This window comes from Myxocyprinus asiaticus, chromosome 20 (assembly GCF_019703515.2).
Source record: "Myxocyprinus asiaticus isolate MX2 ecotype Aquarium Trade chromosome 20, UBuf_Myxa_2, whole genome shotgun sequence".
Taxonomy (NCBI): domain Eukaryota; kingdom Metazoa; phylum Chordata; class Actinopteri; order Cypriniformes; family Catostomidae; genus Myxocyprinus; species Myxocyprinus asiaticus.
This window is the reverse complement of record NC_059363.1, coordinates 290001-312500: the sequence shown is the minus strand read 5'-3', so window position 1 is coordinate 312500 and position 22500 is coordinate 290001. Positions and strand designations below refer to the sequence as shown.

Genomic DNA, 22500 nt, shown 5'->3' with positions numbered 1-22500 from the left:
CAGAAGGACCCAGGTCACACAAGGTTAAAATTACCATGTATTGTATTTAAATTAAATAAATAAAATATATTTCAACTTGAATACTTCAAGTAGAGGGAACCTAACTGAATCAAGTAAACACAACAACATTTTACATGTCAAAATAACTCAAATGAAACCCTTTTTAGTTATATGTTAGCTAGTGACAGCAAATGTTAGCATGCTTAACACATGCTGGTGGAACACACTACTGAGTGCAACTTGGTCACTTTGTTATGGTTAGCACTGCAGTCGCTCAGTGGATAAAGCAATATGTGATATTATATTTTTGGATTGTTCTCCCCTTTTCTCCCTAATTTGGAATGCCCAATTCCCAATGCGCTCTTAAGTCCTCGTGGTGGCGTAGTGACTCGCCTCAATCCGGGTGGCGGAGGATGAATCTCAGTTGCCTCCACGTCTGAGACCGTCAATCCACGCATCTTATCACGTGGCTTGTTGAGCGCGTTACCGTGGAAACGTAGCGCGTGTGGAGGCTTCACGCTATTCTCTGCGGCATCCACGCACAACTCACCACACGCCCCACTGAGAGCGAGAACCACATTATAGCGACCACGAGGAGGTTACCCCATGTGAATCTACCCTCCCTAGCAACTGGGCCAATTTGGTTGCTTAGGAGACCTGGCTGGAGTCACTCAGAACGACCTGGATTCAAACTTGCGACTCCAGGTTTTGGTCCTAGGCTCAAGCTACACTCTTCACCATGATGGTAACCCCCAAAACTGCAACATAACTCAAATTCTTCTAAATCTCAACATAACCAAACCTTAAACACTAACAGGTCTCCCCATTTATATTTGTCTTGCACAAAAACACATAAAATAACACTTAATTTTAACATTTACTCTCCCTGTCGAGTCCCATTTAAAGCATGCTGGGAACTAGAAATTACCTGCCTAGTTTCAGTTAACCAAACCAAAAAAAAAAAAAATTCATGTTGTCCCAACGCAAATGGATTAAGTAAAGCTAACAAGGCACTTTTTTTAGTTGAGTCAACTCACTTAATTTAAGTTCCCTTCTTTACATACATTTTTTGAGATACACTGGCGGCCAAAATTTGGAATAATGTACAGATTTTGCTCTTATGGAAAGAAATTGGTACTTTTATTCACCAAAGTGTCATTCAACTGATCACAATGTATAGTCAGATCATTAATAACCTGAAAAATTACTATTACAATTTGAAAATAAAAACTCCTTCATAGAGTTCTCATCAAAAACTCCTCCATGTGCAGCAATGACAGCTTTGCAGATCCTTGATCATTCTAGCTGTCAGTTTGTCCAGATACTCAGGTGACATTTCACCCCACACTTCCTGTAGCACTTGCCATAGATGTGTCTGTCTTGTCGGGCACTTCTCACGCACCTTACAGTCTAGCTGATCCCACAAGTACAGAGTGTACTACATATATAACAAATAAATACAGGAAATTAGAAAAAGTATACATATAAAACAGGATGCATACACAGTATATTCTGATGTAGGGTTAGGTTAGGTTATACATGCTCATTTCAAAACAGTTATCCAGCACAGATCTGATGTTCTCTGTGTCTCTGTGAATCTTCTTCTGCAGGTCTGTAGCTGCTGTCACACATGTACATCACAATCCGATCATGTGATGACTTCACATCCCTCATCAACATGACACATCTCCATACATCAGTACCGTCGCTCTGACCGGACTCCAAGCAGCATAATCCGTGATGATTTATGGATTAATACCTCAGGAGTTACACGAACAGCTCCTGGACCACCAGAACTATCAGAACCGCACCAATGGGGTAGAGGAGCTGAAGAACATCCTCCTGGAGCTGGACCCGAACCAGGTGTCCTCAAGCAGTATTGTGGAATTCATCCAGTTCCTACGGAAACTTCTGGATGATAACAACTTCAAAGTTTTGTACGGCACTTTACAGGTTATAAACCTGCTGATCGAGAAACTTGACTACAACGTGGACAGATATTACAAGGAGATAATTTCTGTGACTCTGAAAACTCTGGGTGATTCACGTAACGTCACCCGACATGAATACATGAATGTTTTCAGGCAGCTCACGAGGATTGTGGGGCCTCAGAGAGTGTTGGATCTCGTGATTGGTCAGCTCAGGCACAAAAACTCCAGGGTTCGAGAAGACGTTCTGAACATCATCACCGCAGCGATGCTCACACACCCCCGCAAGGACTTCAACATCGGCGGTCTGTGTTTTGAAGTGGCTCCTTGCCTCGCCGACAGTAAGAAGAAGGTGCGACACGCAGCTCTCGAGCTGTTTGCCGTGTTCGATTATTGTCTGGACACGGGGAAGAAACAGCCCCTCATGAAGGCCATCGACAGAGTGGAGCTCACAGGAGATGCTGAAGGGCTCATGGCCGCCGTACAGGCGCGGAGAGCGCGACACATCCTCCCGAGGCTGTCCGCTGACGGGATGGTGGAATACGCCCTTGTTATTCCTAAACCCGGTCAGAGACGGTTACCTCAGTTCGGCTCCGGAGCGGATCTAGACTGGGTTCTGAATGGAGGTAGAGTTCATAGTTCACACGGTCTCCAGATGAGCAGAGAATCGGATCAGATGTGCGGTTACGGAAGTCTGGGATCCCTCACGGATAATGTTCCTTCTCAGAGGAGAATCGTGAGCGCAGGGAAAGGGAAAAATAAACTGCCCTGGGAGAAATCGGCCCTCACTTCCTCTGTGGAGCGTCAGACCAGCAGCTCAGCTAACGGGAAGTCACCTGATCAGGTGAGTGGTGACATTAGTATGTTTATGTGTTGCAGAACACACCTGAGATCTACGAGCTCATTTGGAGGATTGTTTCATATCAACAGGCCTGTGTGTTGGGGTTTATCTCGTGAAATATGTCAAGAACTTGTCCAGGTCGTTTTACAACCCTAAAATCAAATAGAAAGAAAAATTATATTTGTGCTATTTTGGAGGACAGTTAGGATTTTTTAACATTGTGACATTTGCAGGGGAGCCTGGGTAGCTCAGTGGTAAAAGACGCTGGCTACCACCCCTGGAGTTCGCTAGTTCGAATCCCAGGGTGTGTTGAGTGACTCCAGCCAGGTCTCCTAAGCAACCAAATTGGCCCGGTTGCTAGGGAGGGTAGAGTCACATGGGGTAACCTCCTCGTGGTCACTATAATGTGGTTCTTGCTCTCGGTGGGGTGCGTGATGAGTTGTGCGTGGATGCCGCGGAGAATAGCGTGAAGCCTCCACACGCGCTCAACAAGCCACGTGATAAGATGCACGGATTGACGGTATCAGACGTGGAGGAAACTGAGATTCGTCCTCCGCCACCCGGATTGAGGCGAGTCACTACGCCACCACGAGGACTTAGAGCGCATTGTAACTTTTTCAGTGTTAAAATACTTTCTCCTATCCCAGCTTAATATGTAGAAACAAATATAAGGGGCCGTTTACACGACAACATTTTCAGCTGAAAATGGAAAACTTTTTATGTGTTTTGGCTGTTCGTTTACACAACAATGGCGTTTTGGGGCCTGAAAATGCAAACTTTTGAAAACGGGTTTCAAAGTGCAAGTTTTTGAAAACGATGCCGTTATCGTCTCCATGTAAACATACAAAAAAAAAAAAATGTGAAAACGATGACGTCATGCGCACGCGTATTACATGTTCAGTCTATAGGCATGCACGCGAGTACTTCAAAACAACGCGCGAGACATTCAAAACTACAATGGTGGACTACAGGACTGTGTTTGTGCTGCTCAAGACTTGTAGTAATAAAGCAACCTCATCGTCCATCCAGACAAAATTGTTCAATGCTTTTGCCATCTTCATTGTTTGTATTCACCGCTCTGTGGAATAATGCTTATGTGTGCAGGCGCGTAGTGTTTGTTTACAAAGTGACATCGCCAGCTACTGGCCTGGCATGCATAATACAGTGTGTTTAGTCATTTTTGCGGATCCGTGTGAACGCGAAACTTTTCAAAAACGCAAAGGAAAAACGTTTCCATTTTTAGTACATCGTTGTCGTGTAAACGGACCCTAAGTAAGCCATTCATTGGTTTATTTTGTCAAAAACTGTAAACACTGTGTTTCTGTGGCGCTATAAAAATTCATCTGTTTGTTCTGAGCGGCCCGCTTAGACTCCACCCCCCAACATTATTCGACCAGTGGTGCGAGTTGAGGGTGGGACTATCGGGCTGTTTGAACAGCTACATATGAGGGGCATATTCAGAAATTGCATACATCAGCTTTAAATTGCAAGATCGATTTTTTACTCTATGCGCAACCCTCTACAATGAGAGTAAATCACTCGCATATGTGACCAAATTTTGCGCTACATGACTAAAAATGTCTGTGATTCTCCACTGGCTGGTAAATGTTGAGATATCACCTGTAGTGGTGAAGAAGTTCAGCAGTGAGATCCTTTCACTGGATTTGACTCATTTTTTGTAATGTGTGTCCAAAGACGAAATTCACAAATCCATTTGTCATTGAATTATGTCTCTTTTAATATCCTTTCTGTTCTTTACAACCAGCTGGTGATCAAATACAACAATAATAGAAACTCATATCATGCATGTGTAATCAGTCCTGCTCGACCAGCTCCTAGCGGGATTCAAACCGGGGTCTCCGGCATGGGAGGCGGGAGCTAACGAGGAGGCTAAAGGCCACAGCCTCTAGTGTCAGTCGCAAGTGCACCTCTTGAGGTCAGGAGAGTGAGGTTTATACACATTGCACAGCTATCTATCAGCTGGCCACCGTTACACTCACCCCCATCCGGGTCACGGCACCATTGTGACGCTCCTGTTCTACCCGCTCCTAGCGGGATTCAAACCGGGGTCTCCGGCATGGGAGGCGGGCGCTAACGAGGAGGCTAAAGGCTACAGCCTCTAGTGTCGGTCGCTAGTGCACCTCTTGAGGCCAGGAGAGTGAGGTTTACACATACCGCACAGCATGTACCAGCTGGCTCCCGTTACACATGGATGTGCCAAAGAAACCAAGGAGACAGTACCGTTTTTACTCTTGTTCTACATATCAAAATGTAAATACTTGTAAATAGTCCAAAACATGTAACAAAATACATATGCTATGTAATATATGCAATTTCAAGGTATTGATGAAATAGACTGAATTTTGACTTTTTTCAAAAGCTGAAATGTGACCAATATGATGAAAAACTGATGATAAAATATCACGTAAAATTCATGTTTTTGAGTTGTACCTAGAAGGTTAGAAGGGAGAATTTCTTTCATATGCAAGCAAAATGGACATTGTAACAGAAATATACCCATGTGAATCGATATCAAATGGAAAGCTTGTGAATCAGAATTGAATCAGGAAATCTGTATCCTTACCCAGCCCAGGAACAGTGATGGGAGACTCTTTAAACCCTGTGTCCTGGATTCAGACTGTTAGTGCACATCATACAGTATATTCTCCATTAACTGTTATAATATTAACTCCATTTGCAATACAACTTAAGTTTGCACATAGTGTTTTTTTTTTTCAGTGAAGTTGAGCACTTTAATCTTTAATTTTTAATGTAAAACCTAAAGCAACTCTTTGTGGTGATCTCCTGTGATGATGAAGATGAGCTGAACTGATGTTACACCCTCACAGGCTCATACAGGGGGACAGGAAGTGTCACACATACAGGTATAGAATAGTGCAGTGCCAGCACCTCTGGTAGAGTGTGTGTTGAAGGACTGAAGTGAAATGTGTAAGTCATCAAGAACACCAATTGTAAAGACTGTAATGACATGTTTCTGCCTGATTTAGCAGCGTAAAACTAAAGTTTAGTGTAAGCGTATTATTATTTGTGTTTTATTACTCTGGCATTAATATACAAAACCAGTCAGCACTGCTGTGATTCTTATACAGCTTCAGAAGGAGTGACTGTAAATTTGGTATCTTTCTCTCTTCTGACTGTCATAATCCATCTCTCTATTTTAGAGTATTTCTTGTGATGTTGGAGCAAACGGGAATGCAAAAATCATATTTACTGTGGTGTCCCATTCACCGCTATAGAGGTTAACCCTGCTATAGTTTACTTCCCGTTCCAAATCCGAAAATATGAAAAGAGTCCATTGACTTGAATATCGACACAGCTCTGATTCACACACTGACACACCGAATAAAATAAACGACACCCACGTGAACAAAGAGAAGAGTCTTTCTCCTGCTGTGTCTTGAATGAAAAGAAAAATCCCCCAAACCTTTGACTCGCTTAGTAATCACTCATTCTTTCATAACTGCTCTCATGTCTTCACAAATCATTCTCACACTCCTCTTCCAGTCGAGAGCCACAAACGGAGGGTTTTTAAAGTCTCTCAGTAACCTCTTGCACCTGTCTTCACTAATTAAACCACATCAATTAACTCATTAGTGGGTTGAGCAACCTAAACTGCACCCAGAGAGCGAGAGAGAGACATTTGAACAGCAGACAGGCAATATTCATTCAAACACAAGCAGAGTAAATCTATGGTAAAAGCATTCAGATGTAAAATGAAACATTAAATTCAATGGGCCGTTTACGGAAGAATGTCTTTATGACTGATTTACTCCGAACGTTCTGAAGCCCGATGAGTGAACGTTTGATTTTACAGTCAACACTGGGCATGAACATCTGAGTCACATCCTACATATGAAGTCACAGAGAGTTGGAGATATTGGTCTTTTCCAGCACTGTTTCTGTTATAATAATCAACATCAATTTTAATCACCTCTCTGCCATAAACGGCTGATCTCTGACCTGCAAGAATAAACATTTTGAAGAGTAAATGACAATCTGTTTGAGTGTGTGAGATCTCAGAGTGATGATGGTCACTTTTGTGTTTATGTGTGCAGGTGTGCAGTGAAGATCTGTCAACATCAGTTAGAACGAGTCAGGACACTGCTGCTAAACACAGTAAGAACTTTGATTCATGTTACTTTCCATGTTTGGTCGTCTCTCTGTGGTGCTGATGGATGGCGAGTTGGACACGGATCCTCTGACTGTCCTCTGATCCGCTCAGGTTCTTCAGAACATCTGCAGCTTCAGTCTCCTGGCAGATCACGGCGCTCTTCAGGTCGCCAGCGCCGCAGTGGAAGTTTAGATTTGGATCCAGACATTTTCAAAACAGCCAATCACGCAGAGTCTGAGAAAGGTGACATCATTTATTCACGTGTCATGTGTGAACTGATGTAACATCACGCTGAACTGTAACCGATCAGGTGTTTGTTTCTTGAACAACATGCTCATTTTTTTCATGGGATATTTATCTGTACAATGTCTTTATTTTATTGAAGCAATAATATGTGATTTTATCCATAATATATAATATATGTTTTGTCCATACAGTGTAAGTCAATGGGGTCCAACACTTTCAAGTTCCAAAAAGGTATCATAAAGTAGCTTAATCCATGTCTTCTGAAGCCATACGATTGGTTTTGGGTGAGAAACTGACAAAAATGTAACTCCTTTTTCACTATAAATCTTGCGCTGTCTCTTTGACGTGATCATTATTTGAAGCTCGATTACACTCACGCTTGACGCATGCACGGAGCACTAGATAGCGCTTGGAAGTGTAATCGGTGTGAAATCATAATCGCCAAGGAGACTGCCGTTGTCACGATTTATGGTGAAAAAAGGAGTTACATTTTGGTCTGTTTCTCACCCAAAACCGATCGTATCACTTCAGAAGACATGGATTAAACCACTGGAGTCGTATAGATTCAATTTCAGATGCCTTAATAGAATTTGAACATTTTCAACCCCATTGACTTGCATTGTATGAACAATAACACCTCATATCTCCATCAAAACATCTTCATTTGTGTTCCGCAGAAGAAAGAAAGTCATACGAGTTGTCATAATGATGAGAGAATTATAATTCTGGGTGAACTACTCCTTTAATGTAATGAAAGTTTCTTTGCTGTGACGAGTTATGATTAAAGTGTGATATTGTATCATTCTGTCTTTGTGTCTGTTCTGAAGGTGTGTCAGTGATTTCTGATGTTGTATTTTGTTCTGCAGGTTTGCCCAAGTCGAGTCGTTTGGTGTCGTGTAACCCCAGTGTGGAGCGAACGTTCTCTCTTCCCTCAAACTCCACTCCCCCGGGGTGTTTCCTGCTGCCCTCGTACCCTTTGACCCCTCTGACAGGTAGTCTGCTGACCACGACATTACCTCGCAGAAATCACACGGACTCGTCGCTGTCTATGTCCAACACCTGGCCAAACAAGCGTGACATCAGTCCTCATCGCAAGAGAGACGTTGTTGGTATGCATTTAATCTCTGTAGATGAGCTTTATCTGTGAGATTTATTAGGGCCCGAGCACCGATGGTGTGAGCCTTTTTTTCCAAACGAATCACATTTTTGAGGGCCTAAACATACTCGAAAACTCATGAAACTTTGCACACGCATCAGAAGTGGCGAAAATTTACATCTGATATGAGTTTCAGAATTAGGTGTGGCAAAATGGCTCGATAGCGCCACCTACAAACTTTCAACGATGTGCGCTTTATGCAACATTTCACCTACACTTACGAAAATCGGTACACATCTGTAACATGCCAATACCTACAAAAATGTCTCTTGGACCCATGCCCTAAACTCAACAGGAAGTCAGCCATTTTGATTTTTCTCTTAAATTTTTGCTTAGTTGTTGCCATTTCCAGGCCTTGTATTTTAACTCCTCCTAGAGATTTCATCAGATCTACTTCATATTTGGTTATTCTAATCTAAAGGCCTTAGCGATGCTAAATTGCGAAGATTTTGAGTTTTCACTGCACGGCGAGTTTTCATTGAAGTGCGTGTCCGTGGCGGCCTGACAAAGTTCGATATGAAACGAGTCACATTTTTGAAGCCTAAACATGCTTGAAAACTCATGAAACTTTGCACACATCTCAAAAGTGGGGAAAATTTACATCTGATACTGATTTTAGAATTAATTGTGGCAAAATGGCTCAATAGCACCACCTACAAAATTTCAACGAAGCAGCCCTCACGCCACGTTTCACCTACACGTAAGAAAATCGGTAGGCATATGTAACATTAGCCATATCCTAAACCCAACAGGAAGTCAGCCATTGTGATTTTTCTCTTCAATTTTTGCTCAGTTTTTGCCATTTCCAGGCCTTGTACTTTAACGAACTCCTCCCAGAGATTAAATCAGATCAACATCATATTCGGGCAGTCTAATCTAAAGGCCTTGGTGATGCTAAATTGCAAAGCTTTTGAGTTTTCTTTGAACGGCGTGTCCGTGGCGGCCTGACAAAATTTGATGTTTCGCCATGAAACAGGAAGTTGTTGTTATAACTCAAACATAAAATGTCCAATCTGCTCCAGACTATACATGTTTTATAAGAGTCCCAGCTTGAACACTTCCATATGCCAATATTCAGTTATAGTCATAGCGCCACCTACTGGCAACAGGAAATTACCTGTTTTACACTGTGATACACTCTTAACAACATTTAAGTGCTAAAAAATGCTAAAAAAATTGGAGTGACATTCCCCTGGCACAGCAGCCCCAACATGCACTTGGGTGCAAGGGCCCATTCATCGCTGCTTGCAGCTTTAATTTAAATTATGCTTTATTGTTTTGTGGCATGAAGTCCATGTGTGTGTAACATTGAGGTCATCTATATGCTGGTGTACTTCCAAACATTGACAAACATTAATCATATTTAAAATACAGTCTTTCTCTTCCAGGAAAAGGAAACAAAAATGACTCCTATTGCACTACTCAGATTTGTATCCAATCAGATGCTTTCTATAAGGAGAATGCCCCTCCACCTGATACCACCTGCCTCTTCATATTAATCATGGCTGTGGTGTAAATGAAAGACTATTAGCTCTTCAAAAAAACTAATCAATATGTCCTTACCCAACTCTGTACATGAAATACACCAACACCAGAAAAACCGCTCTGGGACTTTAATGAAGCATTTGTGGTTTCAATAAGTTGTTTATAGTCTTAATCAAACCATTGTTTTTATTTCTTTATCATGTCTGGTCTGATGTCGACATCTCAGGTGATGTGAGCTCCAGTAAACGATCTCCTCTTCCTCCTCGTTCCTCACGGGTGAGTCAGTCTTCATCTGTCCATCAGAGCAGAGACACAGCGGCACCCGTCTCGCCACGACCTCCTGACTCCCACAGGCACCCAGACAGACACCTGCAGCTGGAACTGTCTCACACGGAGGACGAACCACTCGACAGGGAGGAGGTGAGACTCACCTGTCTCTCTCTCCAAACACCGGCTGTCTCACCAGAATTCTGCTGTGTGTGATGTGGATGATGTCATCTCTGTGTTTGTGTTTCAGATGTTGAACTCATTGCGCTCGCTGCGGAACAGCGCAGCTAAGAAGCGGGCTAAAGTCAGTGTGAGCGGGTCTGAACCGGATCCAGACAGTCCAGATTCTGCAGTGAAGCTCGAACTGGTTCCAGATTCTCCTGATCAAACGTCTCCGTCCATCACCAGTCCTCTGAGTGAGAGCGGTCTGAGCAGTCTGTACTCGCCTCCGACACCCAACCACAACAAGAACAGGTGTGTGTCCACTCACATCAGTGTGTGCTGTTCAGATCAGTGTGGACTAACTGATGCCGTACAGGGCTTGAATTCTCATGTGTGGTTTCATTCACCACTCTAGCCCTGAGAACTCTGCTGCAAATACTCATATGGCACGAGTTACGTCAGGAAGACACACGACACCATCTGCAGTCGACCCCAGTGCTTCAGGTGCAAGCAAGAATCACATATGAGCATAACTTCATACCTGATGTATTACTACACCGCTGAAGTGTTGTGTGTGTGCTGTACGACAGGTGTCCCACAGCAGGATAAATGTGTGAGTGTGGTGGGTCAGAGACTCGTTTACACAAATAGACCGTTCGATCAGGATGAGGAGAGACACAGAGAGATGACATCGTCACCTCAGATCAGACCGGCCGGCCGCGAGCCGCTCCGCGCGATCAGACCTGCTAAAGGTGAGTGCTGCAGTTTGCTGTTCTCAAAACACTCCACGTTCTGTCATCAATTTGACCAAACAGTCTTTTTCAAAGTTTAGAATGAGTGCTGTGACATCAGTGCTGCATTTACACAGCCAACTTAAGCCTGATCTGTGCCTGCTCAAACTTCTGTGTAAAGACGCAATGACACATAAAAGCCAGACTTAATTCAGCCTGCTCTGACCCACCTCAGCCCCTGATATTAAAGGCCTTCTGATGCTGCTTCAGTTCTGTGTAAATTAAATGCACCATCAGAGCAGCCTTAAACTTTGTTGCTGTCATCTTAGAGCTAACATTTCATAATTTAATATTTAAAACATTGATGTAAACAACTTTACAGCTCAAATAATACATGAGTTTAACAGAAGAATTAATGTAAGTGCTTTTATAAAATTATAAGCTTCACATTTCTGCCTTTAAACCTCCAAAAATTGACCCCATTCAGGGCTCGAAATTAACTTTTTTACTTGGTAGCACTGGTGCTCCTAACATCAAAAAGTTAGGAGCACCAGCAAAAATTTAAGAGCACCACATCTACAATTTATATAATACTAAATAGGCTATGTATTTAAAAAAACATTGGCGTGTTCCACTTCAACATGTCCGACGAGGATGTTTGTGGTAGTGATGGGTCGTTCATGAACGATTCATTCATTTTGAACGAATCTTTTATATGACTCAGAAGAATGAGTAGTCTCAGAGAGCGATTTGTTCATTTTGTGTTGGCCGCGCATGTGCATTGTGCAACCTTCATTCGAAGGAAACAGAAATGATTATTTCACCTTTCAACTCTTTTGGTCCGAGTGGTTCGTTCTTTTGTCACGTGACAGCCGTATACACTATGCATTGCTCACACAGGAAACAGAAATGATTAGTTCACCTCGTTGTTCGTTCTTTTGTCACGTGACAGAAGAACGAATGACATGGACAAGAAGATTCCAGAGGTGAAATAATCATTTCTGTTTCTCATAATTTGTTCTTGGTTGCATTATAAATGTTTCCTTATTGGGACTATAATCAAAGTTTGTGTAAGTAGACATGTTGGGGGGAATTTGGCTATTGAAAATGTAACATTTTAATTTAATTCTGCTCAAATGAACGAAATTAACGAAATGACTTGAATAAAGATTCGTTCATTTTGCTGAACGAGACTCAAAGATTCAAGTCAGTAAAATGATCCGATCTTCCCATCACTAGTGTGTCCATCAAGCCGGATGCAGACATACACTACCACACACTCCTTGACAGACAGGTCGATGTCTCCATCAATGATGAATGAGATGTACTGAGCTGCCGATACTTTAACTGTGGTGTTCTCACAGATGTTATCTGCTATCACATTGATGATGTTGGCACATGACTTGTCATTTATGTATGTCATGTTGATCTCAACAGCGTTCATTTTCATGAGCTGCAACATGGGTTTAAATATAGTGAATGTGAGCTCTTCTTTGGCGATGATGTAGGCGGTGTTAAATTTAATGTTCAGTTCTGCCAATTGAGTGGAACGTCTGGCAGCATCCTGACGATTAAAAGCTTCAACAATCAAACCTGATCCTGAATTCTTTGCCACACACTTGTCCCGGCATTTCTTGTGCTTGGCGCTCTCCCCGTGTTTAATCAAGCTCTCGCACTTAAAATGTGTGAATTCAGTGGCGAACGCACTGTTACCGGCAACCTCTGTCCCGCAGGCTTTACAGTGAACGCACTGCATTAAGCCATTTTCATAGCAGAGCCACTCGAAGTCTTTCAGCCACTCTCTCCGAAAACTGCAAGCCCTGTTTTCCGCTGGTGGATCCACATTCACCACATGAGCGCCATCACCAGCTCCAGGAGTTACATTATCTGTAACTTTAGGCGGCTTGCAAAAGAAATCGCTCAGTGTTCTTTTCATCTTCTCTCTTCAGCTCTTTACATTTCGTGCACTAGTTAGCTCCCTGTCACGTGACAACGGAGCGCGGTGAAAGGGAGTGATTGACGGCTAATATTAACCAATCTAAAATCTGCATTAAAGTTAAGAATGTAAAGATGAAGTTTAATTGGTTATGTAACGTTGAATAGAACGGTGGACCGGTCACTGTATCAGCTCACAGCGAACGTTTTGTAGAGAAATGAAAACAGGTCACACCACAACAATTGTTTGCACTCACACAAATGCTCCCAAATATATTTTGAGGTTGCACAGATTAAATTTCGGGAGCATATGCGACCAAAATAGTCTCACTTTCGAGCCTTGACCCCATTGACTTCCATTGTAAGTGTCTCACTGGAACACAGATTTGTGCGTTTTTAAAGAAAAGGAGGAACGAAATTAATTTTTGTGGTAATCAACATTATGACACAAATACTGTCGATTGAGCTTAACTTGCTCAAAATATTTCTTTAATGGCACAGGATATTAATTGAGTAAAAACAAAACAAATCGAAGGGTGGGTCTTGATTTACTCTATCTAAAATTGATTTTTATGGTGAAAAGTGGGTGTTCCATACAAGAATAGAAGCAGAGCTGAACCAAAGTCTTTCTAGCAAGTCAGTCCACTGTCGGGTATCTTTGGAACGCTCTCAGGAGGTTATTTCCTGTCATGCCAGTGCAGCTCCTGTCTACTTGAATGGAGAAAGACCAAAATCTCTAAAACGGTTGGTCAAGATTACGATCAAAGAACATATTTCAAATCAGCAATAAAAACTGACAATACTGCAATCATCAACTGTGATTCTTTACCTCTCTACACTAAAAAACATAATTTTCCCGACTTGTGTAGCTAATGCGCATGCAAGCTCTCGGATTGATTGACAGACGATTGGCTCTTTTAACTGGAAGGCGGGACTTCCTTTCTACATCCGTTGACCGTTGGACGCTTAGAGCTCCTTAGTAGGGTGTTGCAGTTTCTCCCATTCATTTAAATAGGAGTGGCCCGTCTCTGCTAAATAATCTTACAAAATGTAAGTTTGCAGTGGATCGTGAATGGACCATTCGCTAAGCTCCGCCCCCTTGGTTATGGTCGCTCACTCTGACAAGCTCTACAGATCTCCCCATAGAAATCAATGGGAGATTCCTGTGAACAGTGCAGTTTTGACAAAATATTTTCATAAACAGAATTGATAATACTCTCACACTGGCTGGAATGAAGAGTGTGATATTTATCTTGACTTTTTTTGTAAAGTAATGCTTAAATTACACAGTAATTTGACTGAAAACTGTGAAGACTGTGAATCAGAATCGAGGCAAACGATTATTACAGTCACTTGAAAAGAGAAAAGCTTCATTTGATGTTGATACACACCTGATAACATTAGCATAAGTGAAAAGAACTGTTCATAACGTCTCATATCACACCCAATTTTATTTATTTATTTTTCTCCCCAATTTGGAATGCCCAATTCCCAATGCGCTCTAAGTCCTCGTGGTGGTGTAGTGACTCGCCTCAATCCGGGTGGTGGAGGACAAATCTCATTTGCCTCCGCGTCTGAGACCATCAATCCGCGCATCTTATCATGTGACTTGTTGAGCGCGTTACCATGGAGACGTAGTGCATGTGGAGGCTTCACGCTATTCTCCACAGCATCCACACACAACTCACCGAGAGCGAGAACCACATTATAGTGACCACGAGGAGGTTACCACATGTGACTCTACCCTCCCTAGCAACCGGGCCAATTTGGTTGCTTAGGAGATCTGGCTGGTGTCTCTCAGCATGCCCTGGATTCAAACTCGTGACTCCAGGGGTGATAGTCAGCGTCAATACTCGCTAAGATACCCAGACCCCCCTATCACACCTACTTTGATGCTGTGAATGCTTTATTTACTATCACCTTTACTATGATCCAGGGGTGATTCTAGGATTTCAATCTCAGGGGTGCTCAGCCCCCAGTGGCACTATTAGATGTGCACATTTAATGTATTCCACTCTTTAGCAGATAATGTTTTTTTAAATAAAATGTTTGTTTTTTTTAAAGATTTTTAAGCCAGCTAATATTCATTCAGAATTTTGTCATTTTCTATATTAAACACACTTATAAAGTTATTAAATGACACTGAAACCGTTTAAAACATTTTTTTATTTTACATTTATTAACTAATTAAAAAAACATGTTTATTATAGAAAATCAATCATTTCACACCTACTGTATATTTAAAGTTATACCACTAACTAATATTAAAATCAATATCACATTTAGCTTGTTCAGTCTTTAGTGGAGTGAATTACGTTCAGGGGAAGGGTTGCACCAGCTGTGTGTAAGGTCTCATGTAAGTTGGGACGTAAGCTTCACACTAAGGACTTAGTAAGTACTAATAGGTCGTAAGCTTCTCGTAAAGTAATGTGTAGTCGCATAATATGATGTTTACCTGTATTGATCCAATAAACAGCCTTTAAATTTGTACACAGAAGTGTTAAAAAGATGTGCATTTCAGTTTGATCTCATTACGGTTGATGTTCAAACCTCGTTTGTTCACGTAACTGTCAGCTGTAATAAATTAAATCCCCATTAAAATAGGATACGTCATAAAAGTAGATTTGATAAATAGTATATTTGCCCTGTGTAAATAACAATATATAGGAACTGTATCTGAAAAAAATAAGGGGTGATAAATAAATACTAATATAGCAGGCTGGAAAAACAGACATTTATTCATTTTAATATCCTATATTAACATTATTAGGAGAAATCTGTTCAGTATTATGAGATAGCATGCCATAATAATGACTTAATAATGCAATCATTATTAAGACTTACAGAATCACATTTTTTATTTAATTATGGCAGAAACCGGCTTCTATATTTTAGTGGGGCTGAAGTCCTCTTATAAAGGGTCTAGTAATGACGATGATATTCCCCAAATCAATAAGTAAATTAATTAATGTTCAGTTATTAGCTTTAATTGACCTCGGAGCAAATGTAGGTGTCCTCAATGATGTTATTCATGTTCAGTGAGGACTGACACAGTTTAATCCATAGTATGCTCTTCTCAAGATTTATTTAAAGACTTTTTAAAAAACACTGCACACCAATTGTTTTGTATTATTTTGATAAAATCCCTCTAAAAATCACTAAAACACACATTACTCCGTGTCCGTAGGTTGTCATTGGAAAATAGCAAATGGTGCACAGCAACAGTTGCTAAGACAGGATTGGCCAGAAACACTGTTAAGGCGGGGCTTAGCGATGAGTCAGTAGTGGACTACCCCCTCTGAAAGAAATTGTTAACATTCTATATCATTATTAGCATGTATTAAGAAAGTTTTGATTTCATGTTAACCTAATATCAGAATTTTTGAAAGATTTTTCCATTGAAGTGAATCTACAGAATGACATTAATTAAGCATGTCAATCAAATAAATGTTTGAGTATATTTGGGTCTCATGTTGTTTGGTATTGTGGTCACATGATGATATTGTTATTTGTTCTTTAGGGTCTCAGCAGCACATGTCAAAGTCGTGCAGCACTCGTGACATGTCAGAGGGAGTGATCGGACGAGGTCAGTTCATTCGTTCAGTCACTGCTGTTAGAATGAAAACACTGCAGCTCTCATGTGTCGTGTTCATGTTGTGTCACTACAGGAGTGTTTGGTTCCGCCGTTCTGCCCAGTCGCCCCAGTGTATCAGCGTCTCCTGAACAGGGCGACTCAGCCAATAAAACCCCCCGTGAGCCGCCGTCAGCAGTGTACGGTCACGCGTTCAACGGCGGACACATGGACTCTGATGACAGCACTGAACCAGATGACACACTGGTAACACCAGAACCGCTCACATTACAACAAGCGCTAGAAACCTTTATTATGATTGTGAAAACCTCCTGCAGATCATGAGCAATCAAATTTGCAATCAAACCATTTCCTTTATTTTTTTAGATAAAATACTTAATTGTTCTGTAAAAACACTCTGTAAGTTTCAGAACTCAAAACTTCCACTCCAGTCTAAGAATAGCATGAATTAAAACTATAAACTGCAAAAATGACTTGTTGTAAGTAGGAAGTCTGTAAGATAAGAGTAAAGTGTGTGAATGCTTGTGCCAATATTCAATTGAAAAATTGATATAATAAAATGTATAATATTACACCCTTTAACATTCTCCGAGTGTGTGTGTGTGTGTGTGTGTGTGTGTGTGTGTGTGTGTGTTTGTTTCAGGAGCGGGTGAAGCTGTCTAAGTTTGCTTGTGATAAGATGCATCAGCGTCGTCAAGAGCAACAGGACACATCAGCTGCTCAGGAGCCAATGAGACGGCATCTGACACACACACTCACTGATGATGTGGACTGTGTGAAAGGTGAAAGGTCAACACTAGTGATCACTTAGTAATGTGTTATCTCTGAAGAGCTCACGGTTTCTGTTCTGCATTTATGTACAGACATGACATTAAACGGTTCGCTGTCAGATGAATCCAGACCGACCGGAACCCAGAATCCAATTAAAAGTTTGAGCCCCGCCCATCAGCCCGCCCCTCCGACCATCCCACCCCATAGAAACACAACGCCACGAGTGAGACGAGCTGCTAGTCTGAACCGAACCCGAGTGTCTGCATCCCACAGCTCTGGTGAGAGACTCTGTAACAACCCTCAACGTGTAGTGACCAATCAGCATCCAGGACGCAGCTGTATAATTATATTCAGGGTGTGGTTATATGATAGCAATCACCCTGTCCATGTTTGTCTCTCAGATGAGTTGATTCCCGGGACACCTAAAAAAGACCCTGAGGATCAGACTGAGCTGCGGCCCTTCTCCAAACCTGAACTGGCCCTCACACAGAGCTTCAGACTGATCAACACTGATGACTGGTGTGTCTTACACACACACACACACACACACACATCATTTATCATCAATACACTTCAGTCAAATACAGTCCGGACCAAACGCTGATAAACGTTCTCTTTTTCTCTGGTCTGTTTTCTGATGATGAAGGGAGAAGAAGATTGAAGGAATGAACTTCCTGCGGAGTTTAGCCCAGTATCATCCTGATGTTCTTCAAAGCAGAACTCATGATGTGTGTGTCGTGTTGATTAAGGAGGTGAGTATCTTCCTGTTACCTGACCAGGTTTATTGAGAATCGCATGTTCATGGCGTCTGATCATCAGATCCTTATCATTTACATTCTTTAACGTCGCACACACGATATACTCTCAGTGATAGAGTCTGTTTTCTCTCTGAGGTTCGTAACCTGCGTTCTGGAGTGTCTCGTGTTGCCGTGGTGACGGTGGGTGAGATGTTTGGAGTGCTGCAGAAGGGAATGGATCAGGAGCTTGAGGGATTGGTTCGAGCTCTGCTGTATAAAGCTGGAGAATCCAACGCCTTCATCAGACAGGATGTAGATAAAGCATTGGACAGTATGGTGCACAACTGCACACTCACACGCAGCATGAACGCACTGCTCACCGGAGGACTGAGGTCAGCTGACACACCAACAACACCTCATGACTTCCTGTGTACTGTGAGATGATATTTGCAGCTTTAATCCAAAACTCACATTTACACTGCCAGTCTAAAGTTTGGACACACTCATGATCTTTAAAAGCTTTTAATGAAGAGGAACTGAACACAAGCCTCATAGATGTTTCACAGTCTGTTCTGTTGTTTATTTCCTCATCAGTCACCTGAACTCAGTTGTTCGTAAGTGCACCGCGCGGCATCTGAGCTCTCTGGTGGAGAAGGCAGGAGCCGCTCGCATGCTGTCTGGAGCAAAAGATCTCACCGAACGCATTCTACCTGCCATCTCAAAGCTGGCGCAGGACTCGTCACAAGAGGCCAGGTGAGCCATGCCACAGGTCAAAGGTCATTTAATCCAGTGCTTCTGTCAGCCGCTGATGACATCACAATGTCTCTTTCAGGTACTTTGGTCGTCGGATGCTTCTGTTTTTATCATCTCACCGTGACTTTGATAAAATGATGGAGAAGTTCATCCCTCCTAAAGATCTGCCGACCATCAGAGACACCGTCTTCACTCTCAACACCAAGGTGTTTTACATTGTTGCCTGTGTGCTGCTGTACATGTGGCCGAATGAGCATCATCTGTTATTTCTAATTTAAGGAATATTCCGGGTTCATCTCAATCATTTTGTGGCATAACGTCTGGTCCAGATGGCATCTTATTCTGGCCAAGAACTTGTACACTGGACATGTAAAGTGACCAACCAAAGTTCTTTTTGTTTTTACATGCCGTTTATCTGAAATAGATTATACAGCAGTAATAGACTTTTTAACCTCTGTGAACAGTTGTACAGAATGCACAGAAAAAATAGTGGAAAATGTGTGTAGACTGTCTGAACAGAAATCCCCTCTGTCCAAACAAACAAGTTCTGATTATTCCAATAACATCAAACAAAGCAGAATAGACAGTACAGTTCTGCTGGTTGATATCAAGTTTACATGCTACTAAGTGCCTCAAACGAAACTCTGAACATCATTCTGCTCACAGTGTTTAATATTAATCTGGGATCACCGTGTGTGTTTCAGGGTTTGGGTGAGATTCCTCAGGACGTCCCGTCAGCACGCGGCAGGAGGTCTCTCCCGGGCAGTGGACTCATGCGCACCTCGTCCCTCACTCGTGAACCTCTCGTGACCAACAGGTCGGGCGCACACATCACTCTCTATTCATCTGACGTTCATGTAACTGTGTCCTGACACTCTGATGTGTTCTGCAGGGATTGTGGTCAGTCGCTGATTAAAGCCGTTCACAGTTTCACAGACAGAAGCGACTACATCAAACAGCTGAAGGATCTGCTCAACTCAAAGGACTTCAGAGAGAGAATGAAGGGCATCGATCAGCTGGTGTGTGACTGCGAGCAGAACCCGTCTCTGGTCATCAGCAGCATGTTCCCGGTAACTCACCCATATCTGAGGAACGTCAACGCTCGGTCACTTCAAATCGATGCTGCTGGAACATGTGACCTCATTCTCAAATGTTTATAAAACTTGTTTGAACAAAACAAATGAGTGGCTTGTGTTTGTAGGACATGAAAGGAATAGTTCACCCTAATCATTTGTGTCATTCCAAATCTGTTTGACATGAAAGGAGATGTTTAGCAGAATGTTCACGCTGCTCTTTTCCAAACAATTCAATTATTCAGTGACCAAAAGCTGTTGAGCTCCAAAAAGGACAAATAAAGGTTTCCTAAAAGCAGTTCGGATGATTCATGTGCTGTATTGAGAGTCTTTCTGAAGTCAGTGTTGATGATGTCATGATCTTCTGCAGGTGTTTGACGCGCTGAAAGCTCGTCTGCAGGAATCGAACAGTAAAGTGAACCTGCGAGTGCTGGAGGCGTTACAGAAGATCATCAGTTTACTGAAAGATCACGTGACTCAAGTGCTTAACATCATCATACCTGCGATAGTGGACAATCACCTCAACTCCAAAAATAACGCCATCTACACTGCGGCACTGGCAGCCGTTCAAGCGCTCATCGATAACATAGGTGAGTCCTTGTGTGTCTGAAAGCGACTTTAACTGTGTTTAGATCGCTCACACACTTCACTGTATGTTTCAGACAACAGTCTTCTCCTGCAGCCCTTCTGCTCAAAGGCTCAATATCTGAGCGGGAAAGCAAAGCTCGATCTCATTGAGAAAGTTGCAGGTGAGTCCAAGAGTCCCGTCTGATTATTCAGGATGAACCACAGCAACTAAAAGTGTTTAAAGAAGAAATACTGTATGACTCAATGAAGTGTGAATGAATCTAATTGCCAAGTAGCAAGTATTACTTCAGTGTGTTCTCTCTCAGAGTTGGTGATGGAGCTTCACCCGTGCCGACCGCAGCTGGTGGAGCAGAAGGTTCTTCCTCTCTTGTGGCATCTGCTCAGTCGCTCCAGTAACAGCGGCACTGCTCACAGCCGCGCCGGCAACCTGAAGGCGGCTACCGCTAAACTGTGCAAAGCTTTACACGCGCACATGGGCCAAACGCTGGTGGAGTGCGCCGCGTCGCAAAACGCAAGCATTCAGTGCGACTTGAATGAGCTGCTGAGGAGCCTGGCATGAGACCACCGAACACAAACACACACTTTCTACTGGAATATCCAGAATATAGAGAGTTCCTGCATTCCCCCCAGTGCCTGGACTTTGTGTCTTTTCTAAAACAGAACATTTTTAAACAAATTCTAACACTATTATTAAAGGAAGGAAGTCCTTCACAACAAATACTGTTTCTTGGTGAAATGTTTTTAATGCAGATTTGATCTGTTGGCATCAGGTTGGACAGTTAACGCTTATTTTGCACTTTCACGATCATCGTAACACTATCGTCATGGTGACTAGAGCTCTATATTGTTGTCGCTCTTATTTTCTGTCGGATTGTGAGTTTGAAATATTGGCAGCACTACACAATGAAACATTTGAAATGCACAATAATAATACAGATGTTTGTTTTGTAACGTGTGCTCTGTAACAAGAGATGTGTTGTTATTATCAAACTTTGTGCAAGATTTACAGGAGTCTTTTGTACTGTATAATAGCACAGTATTAGCAGTATGTATACTGTATGTGGTTGCAGTATATATTGTATCTTTTGTGGATATTTTGGCATATCTGTAATGACTTAATAATTAAGTGATGATGGCCTGTTTTAAGTGGGACCCTTCCTGGTTTTATTTGCATGATCAAATTGATTGGTGTGGTTTAAAAAGAGAAAAAAATCACCAATATTTGTCTAGGTTGTATTTTCGTACAGAAAGATGCCTCTATCAGCTGTCGATGTGAAGCAGTTGTATTTTTGTGAATGTGAAGCTTTATGATAATAATAATAATATGAATACAGGTGAATTCGTGTCCAGCTGTAGTTGTCTGTTTAGTGCCAGTCATTCTTCAACAGCCTTTATGAGATTTCACATTAAATTATATAAAACAGAGATTTATCTATATAATAAAGTCTTATTTCTGTAAACACTCATGTTGGGATTGTTTCCACACTGCTACGCAATATTCCACTTGTTGTATTTTCATAGTTCATATGTGATGATGTGATTACAAACCCGCTGAGAATAATTATCTGAAAAATACTAACAATTTAATGGTATTACATTTAGCAATATTTTAGTATTATATTTCCATACATGAATAGGTTAATGAGACAAGAGCTTTATGATTTGATTTTTTTATCCCCTTTTCTCCCAATTTGGAATGCCCAATTCCCACTACTTAGTAGGTCCTCGTGGTGGCGCGGTTACTCACCTCAATCCGGGTGGTGGAGGACAAGTCTCAGTTGCCTCCGCTTCTGAGACCGTCAATCCGCGCATCTTATCACGTGACTCGTTGTGCATGACACCGCGGAGACTCACAGCATGTGGAGGCTCATGCTACTCTCCACAATCCACACACAACTCACCACACGCCCCATTGAGAGTGTGCTGAGTGACTCCAGCCAGGTCTCCTAAGCAACCAAATTGGCCCGGTTGCTAGGGAGGGTAGAGTCACATGGGGTAACCTCCTCGTGGTCGTGATTAGTGGTTCTCGTTCTCAATGGGGCGTGTGGTAAGTTGTGTGTGGATCGTGGAGAGTAGCATGAGTCTCCACATGCTGTGAGTCTC

At 42.1% G+C, this 22500-nt stretch overlaps 1 protein-coding gene across 1 annotated transcript in view; it reads left to right on the top strand.

Annotated features, from left to right (window-relative positions):
• The window catches only part of LOC127411533 (TOG array regulator of axonemal microtubules protein 1), a 23153-nt gene extending 1335 nt beyond the window's left edge, over nucleotides 1–21818 (top strand). Inside the window, exons 2-23 of the mRNA XM_051647192.1 lie at nucleotides 1611–2772; nucleotides 6846–6906; nucleotides 7013–7144; nucleotides 8014–8256; nucleotides 10015–10208; nucleotides 10306–10529; nucleotides 10633–10721; nucleotides 10808–10969; nucleotides 16404–16469; nucleotides 16552–16721; nucleotides 17119–17257; nucleotides 17339–17524; nucleotides 17648–17765; nucleotides 17893–17998; nucleotides 18140–18375; nucleotides 18578–18736; nucleotides 18816–18942; nucleotides 19441–19553; nucleotides 19629–19806; nucleotides 20180–20399; nucleotides 20472–20558; nucleotides 20703–21818. Of these exons, the coding sequence (XP_051503152.1) occupies nucleotides 1741–2772; nucleotides 6846–6906; nucleotides 7013–7144; nucleotides 8014–8256; nucleotides 10015–10208; nucleotides 10306–10529; nucleotides 10633–10721; nucleotides 10808–10969; nucleotides 16404–16469; nucleotides 16552–16721; nucleotides 17119–17257; nucleotides 17339–17524; nucleotides 17648–17765; nucleotides 17893–17998; nucleotides 18140–18375; nucleotides 18578–18736; nucleotides 18816–18942; nucleotides 19441–19553; nucleotides 19629–19806; nucleotides 20180–20399; nucleotides 20472–20558; nucleotides 20703–20956 (4296 nt within the window). The 5' untranslated portion in view covers nucleotides 1611–1740 and the 3' untranslated portion in view covers nucleotides 20957–21818. The remainder of the gene's footprint in view (nucleotides 1–1610; nucleotides 2773–6845; nucleotides 6907–7012; nucleotides 7145–8013; nucleotides 8257–10014; nucleotides 10209–10305; nucleotides 10530–10632; nucleotides 10722–10807; nucleotides 10970–16403; nucleotides 16470–16551; nucleotides 16722–17118; nucleotides 17258–17338; nucleotides 17525–17647; nucleotides 17766–17892; nucleotides 17999–18139; nucleotides 18376–18577; nucleotides 18737–18815; nucleotides 18943–19440; nucleotides 19554–19628; nucleotides 19807–20179; nucleotides 20400–20471; nucleotides 20559–20702) is intronic.
• The last annotated feature ends 682 nt before the right edge of the window (nucleotides 21819–22500 follow it).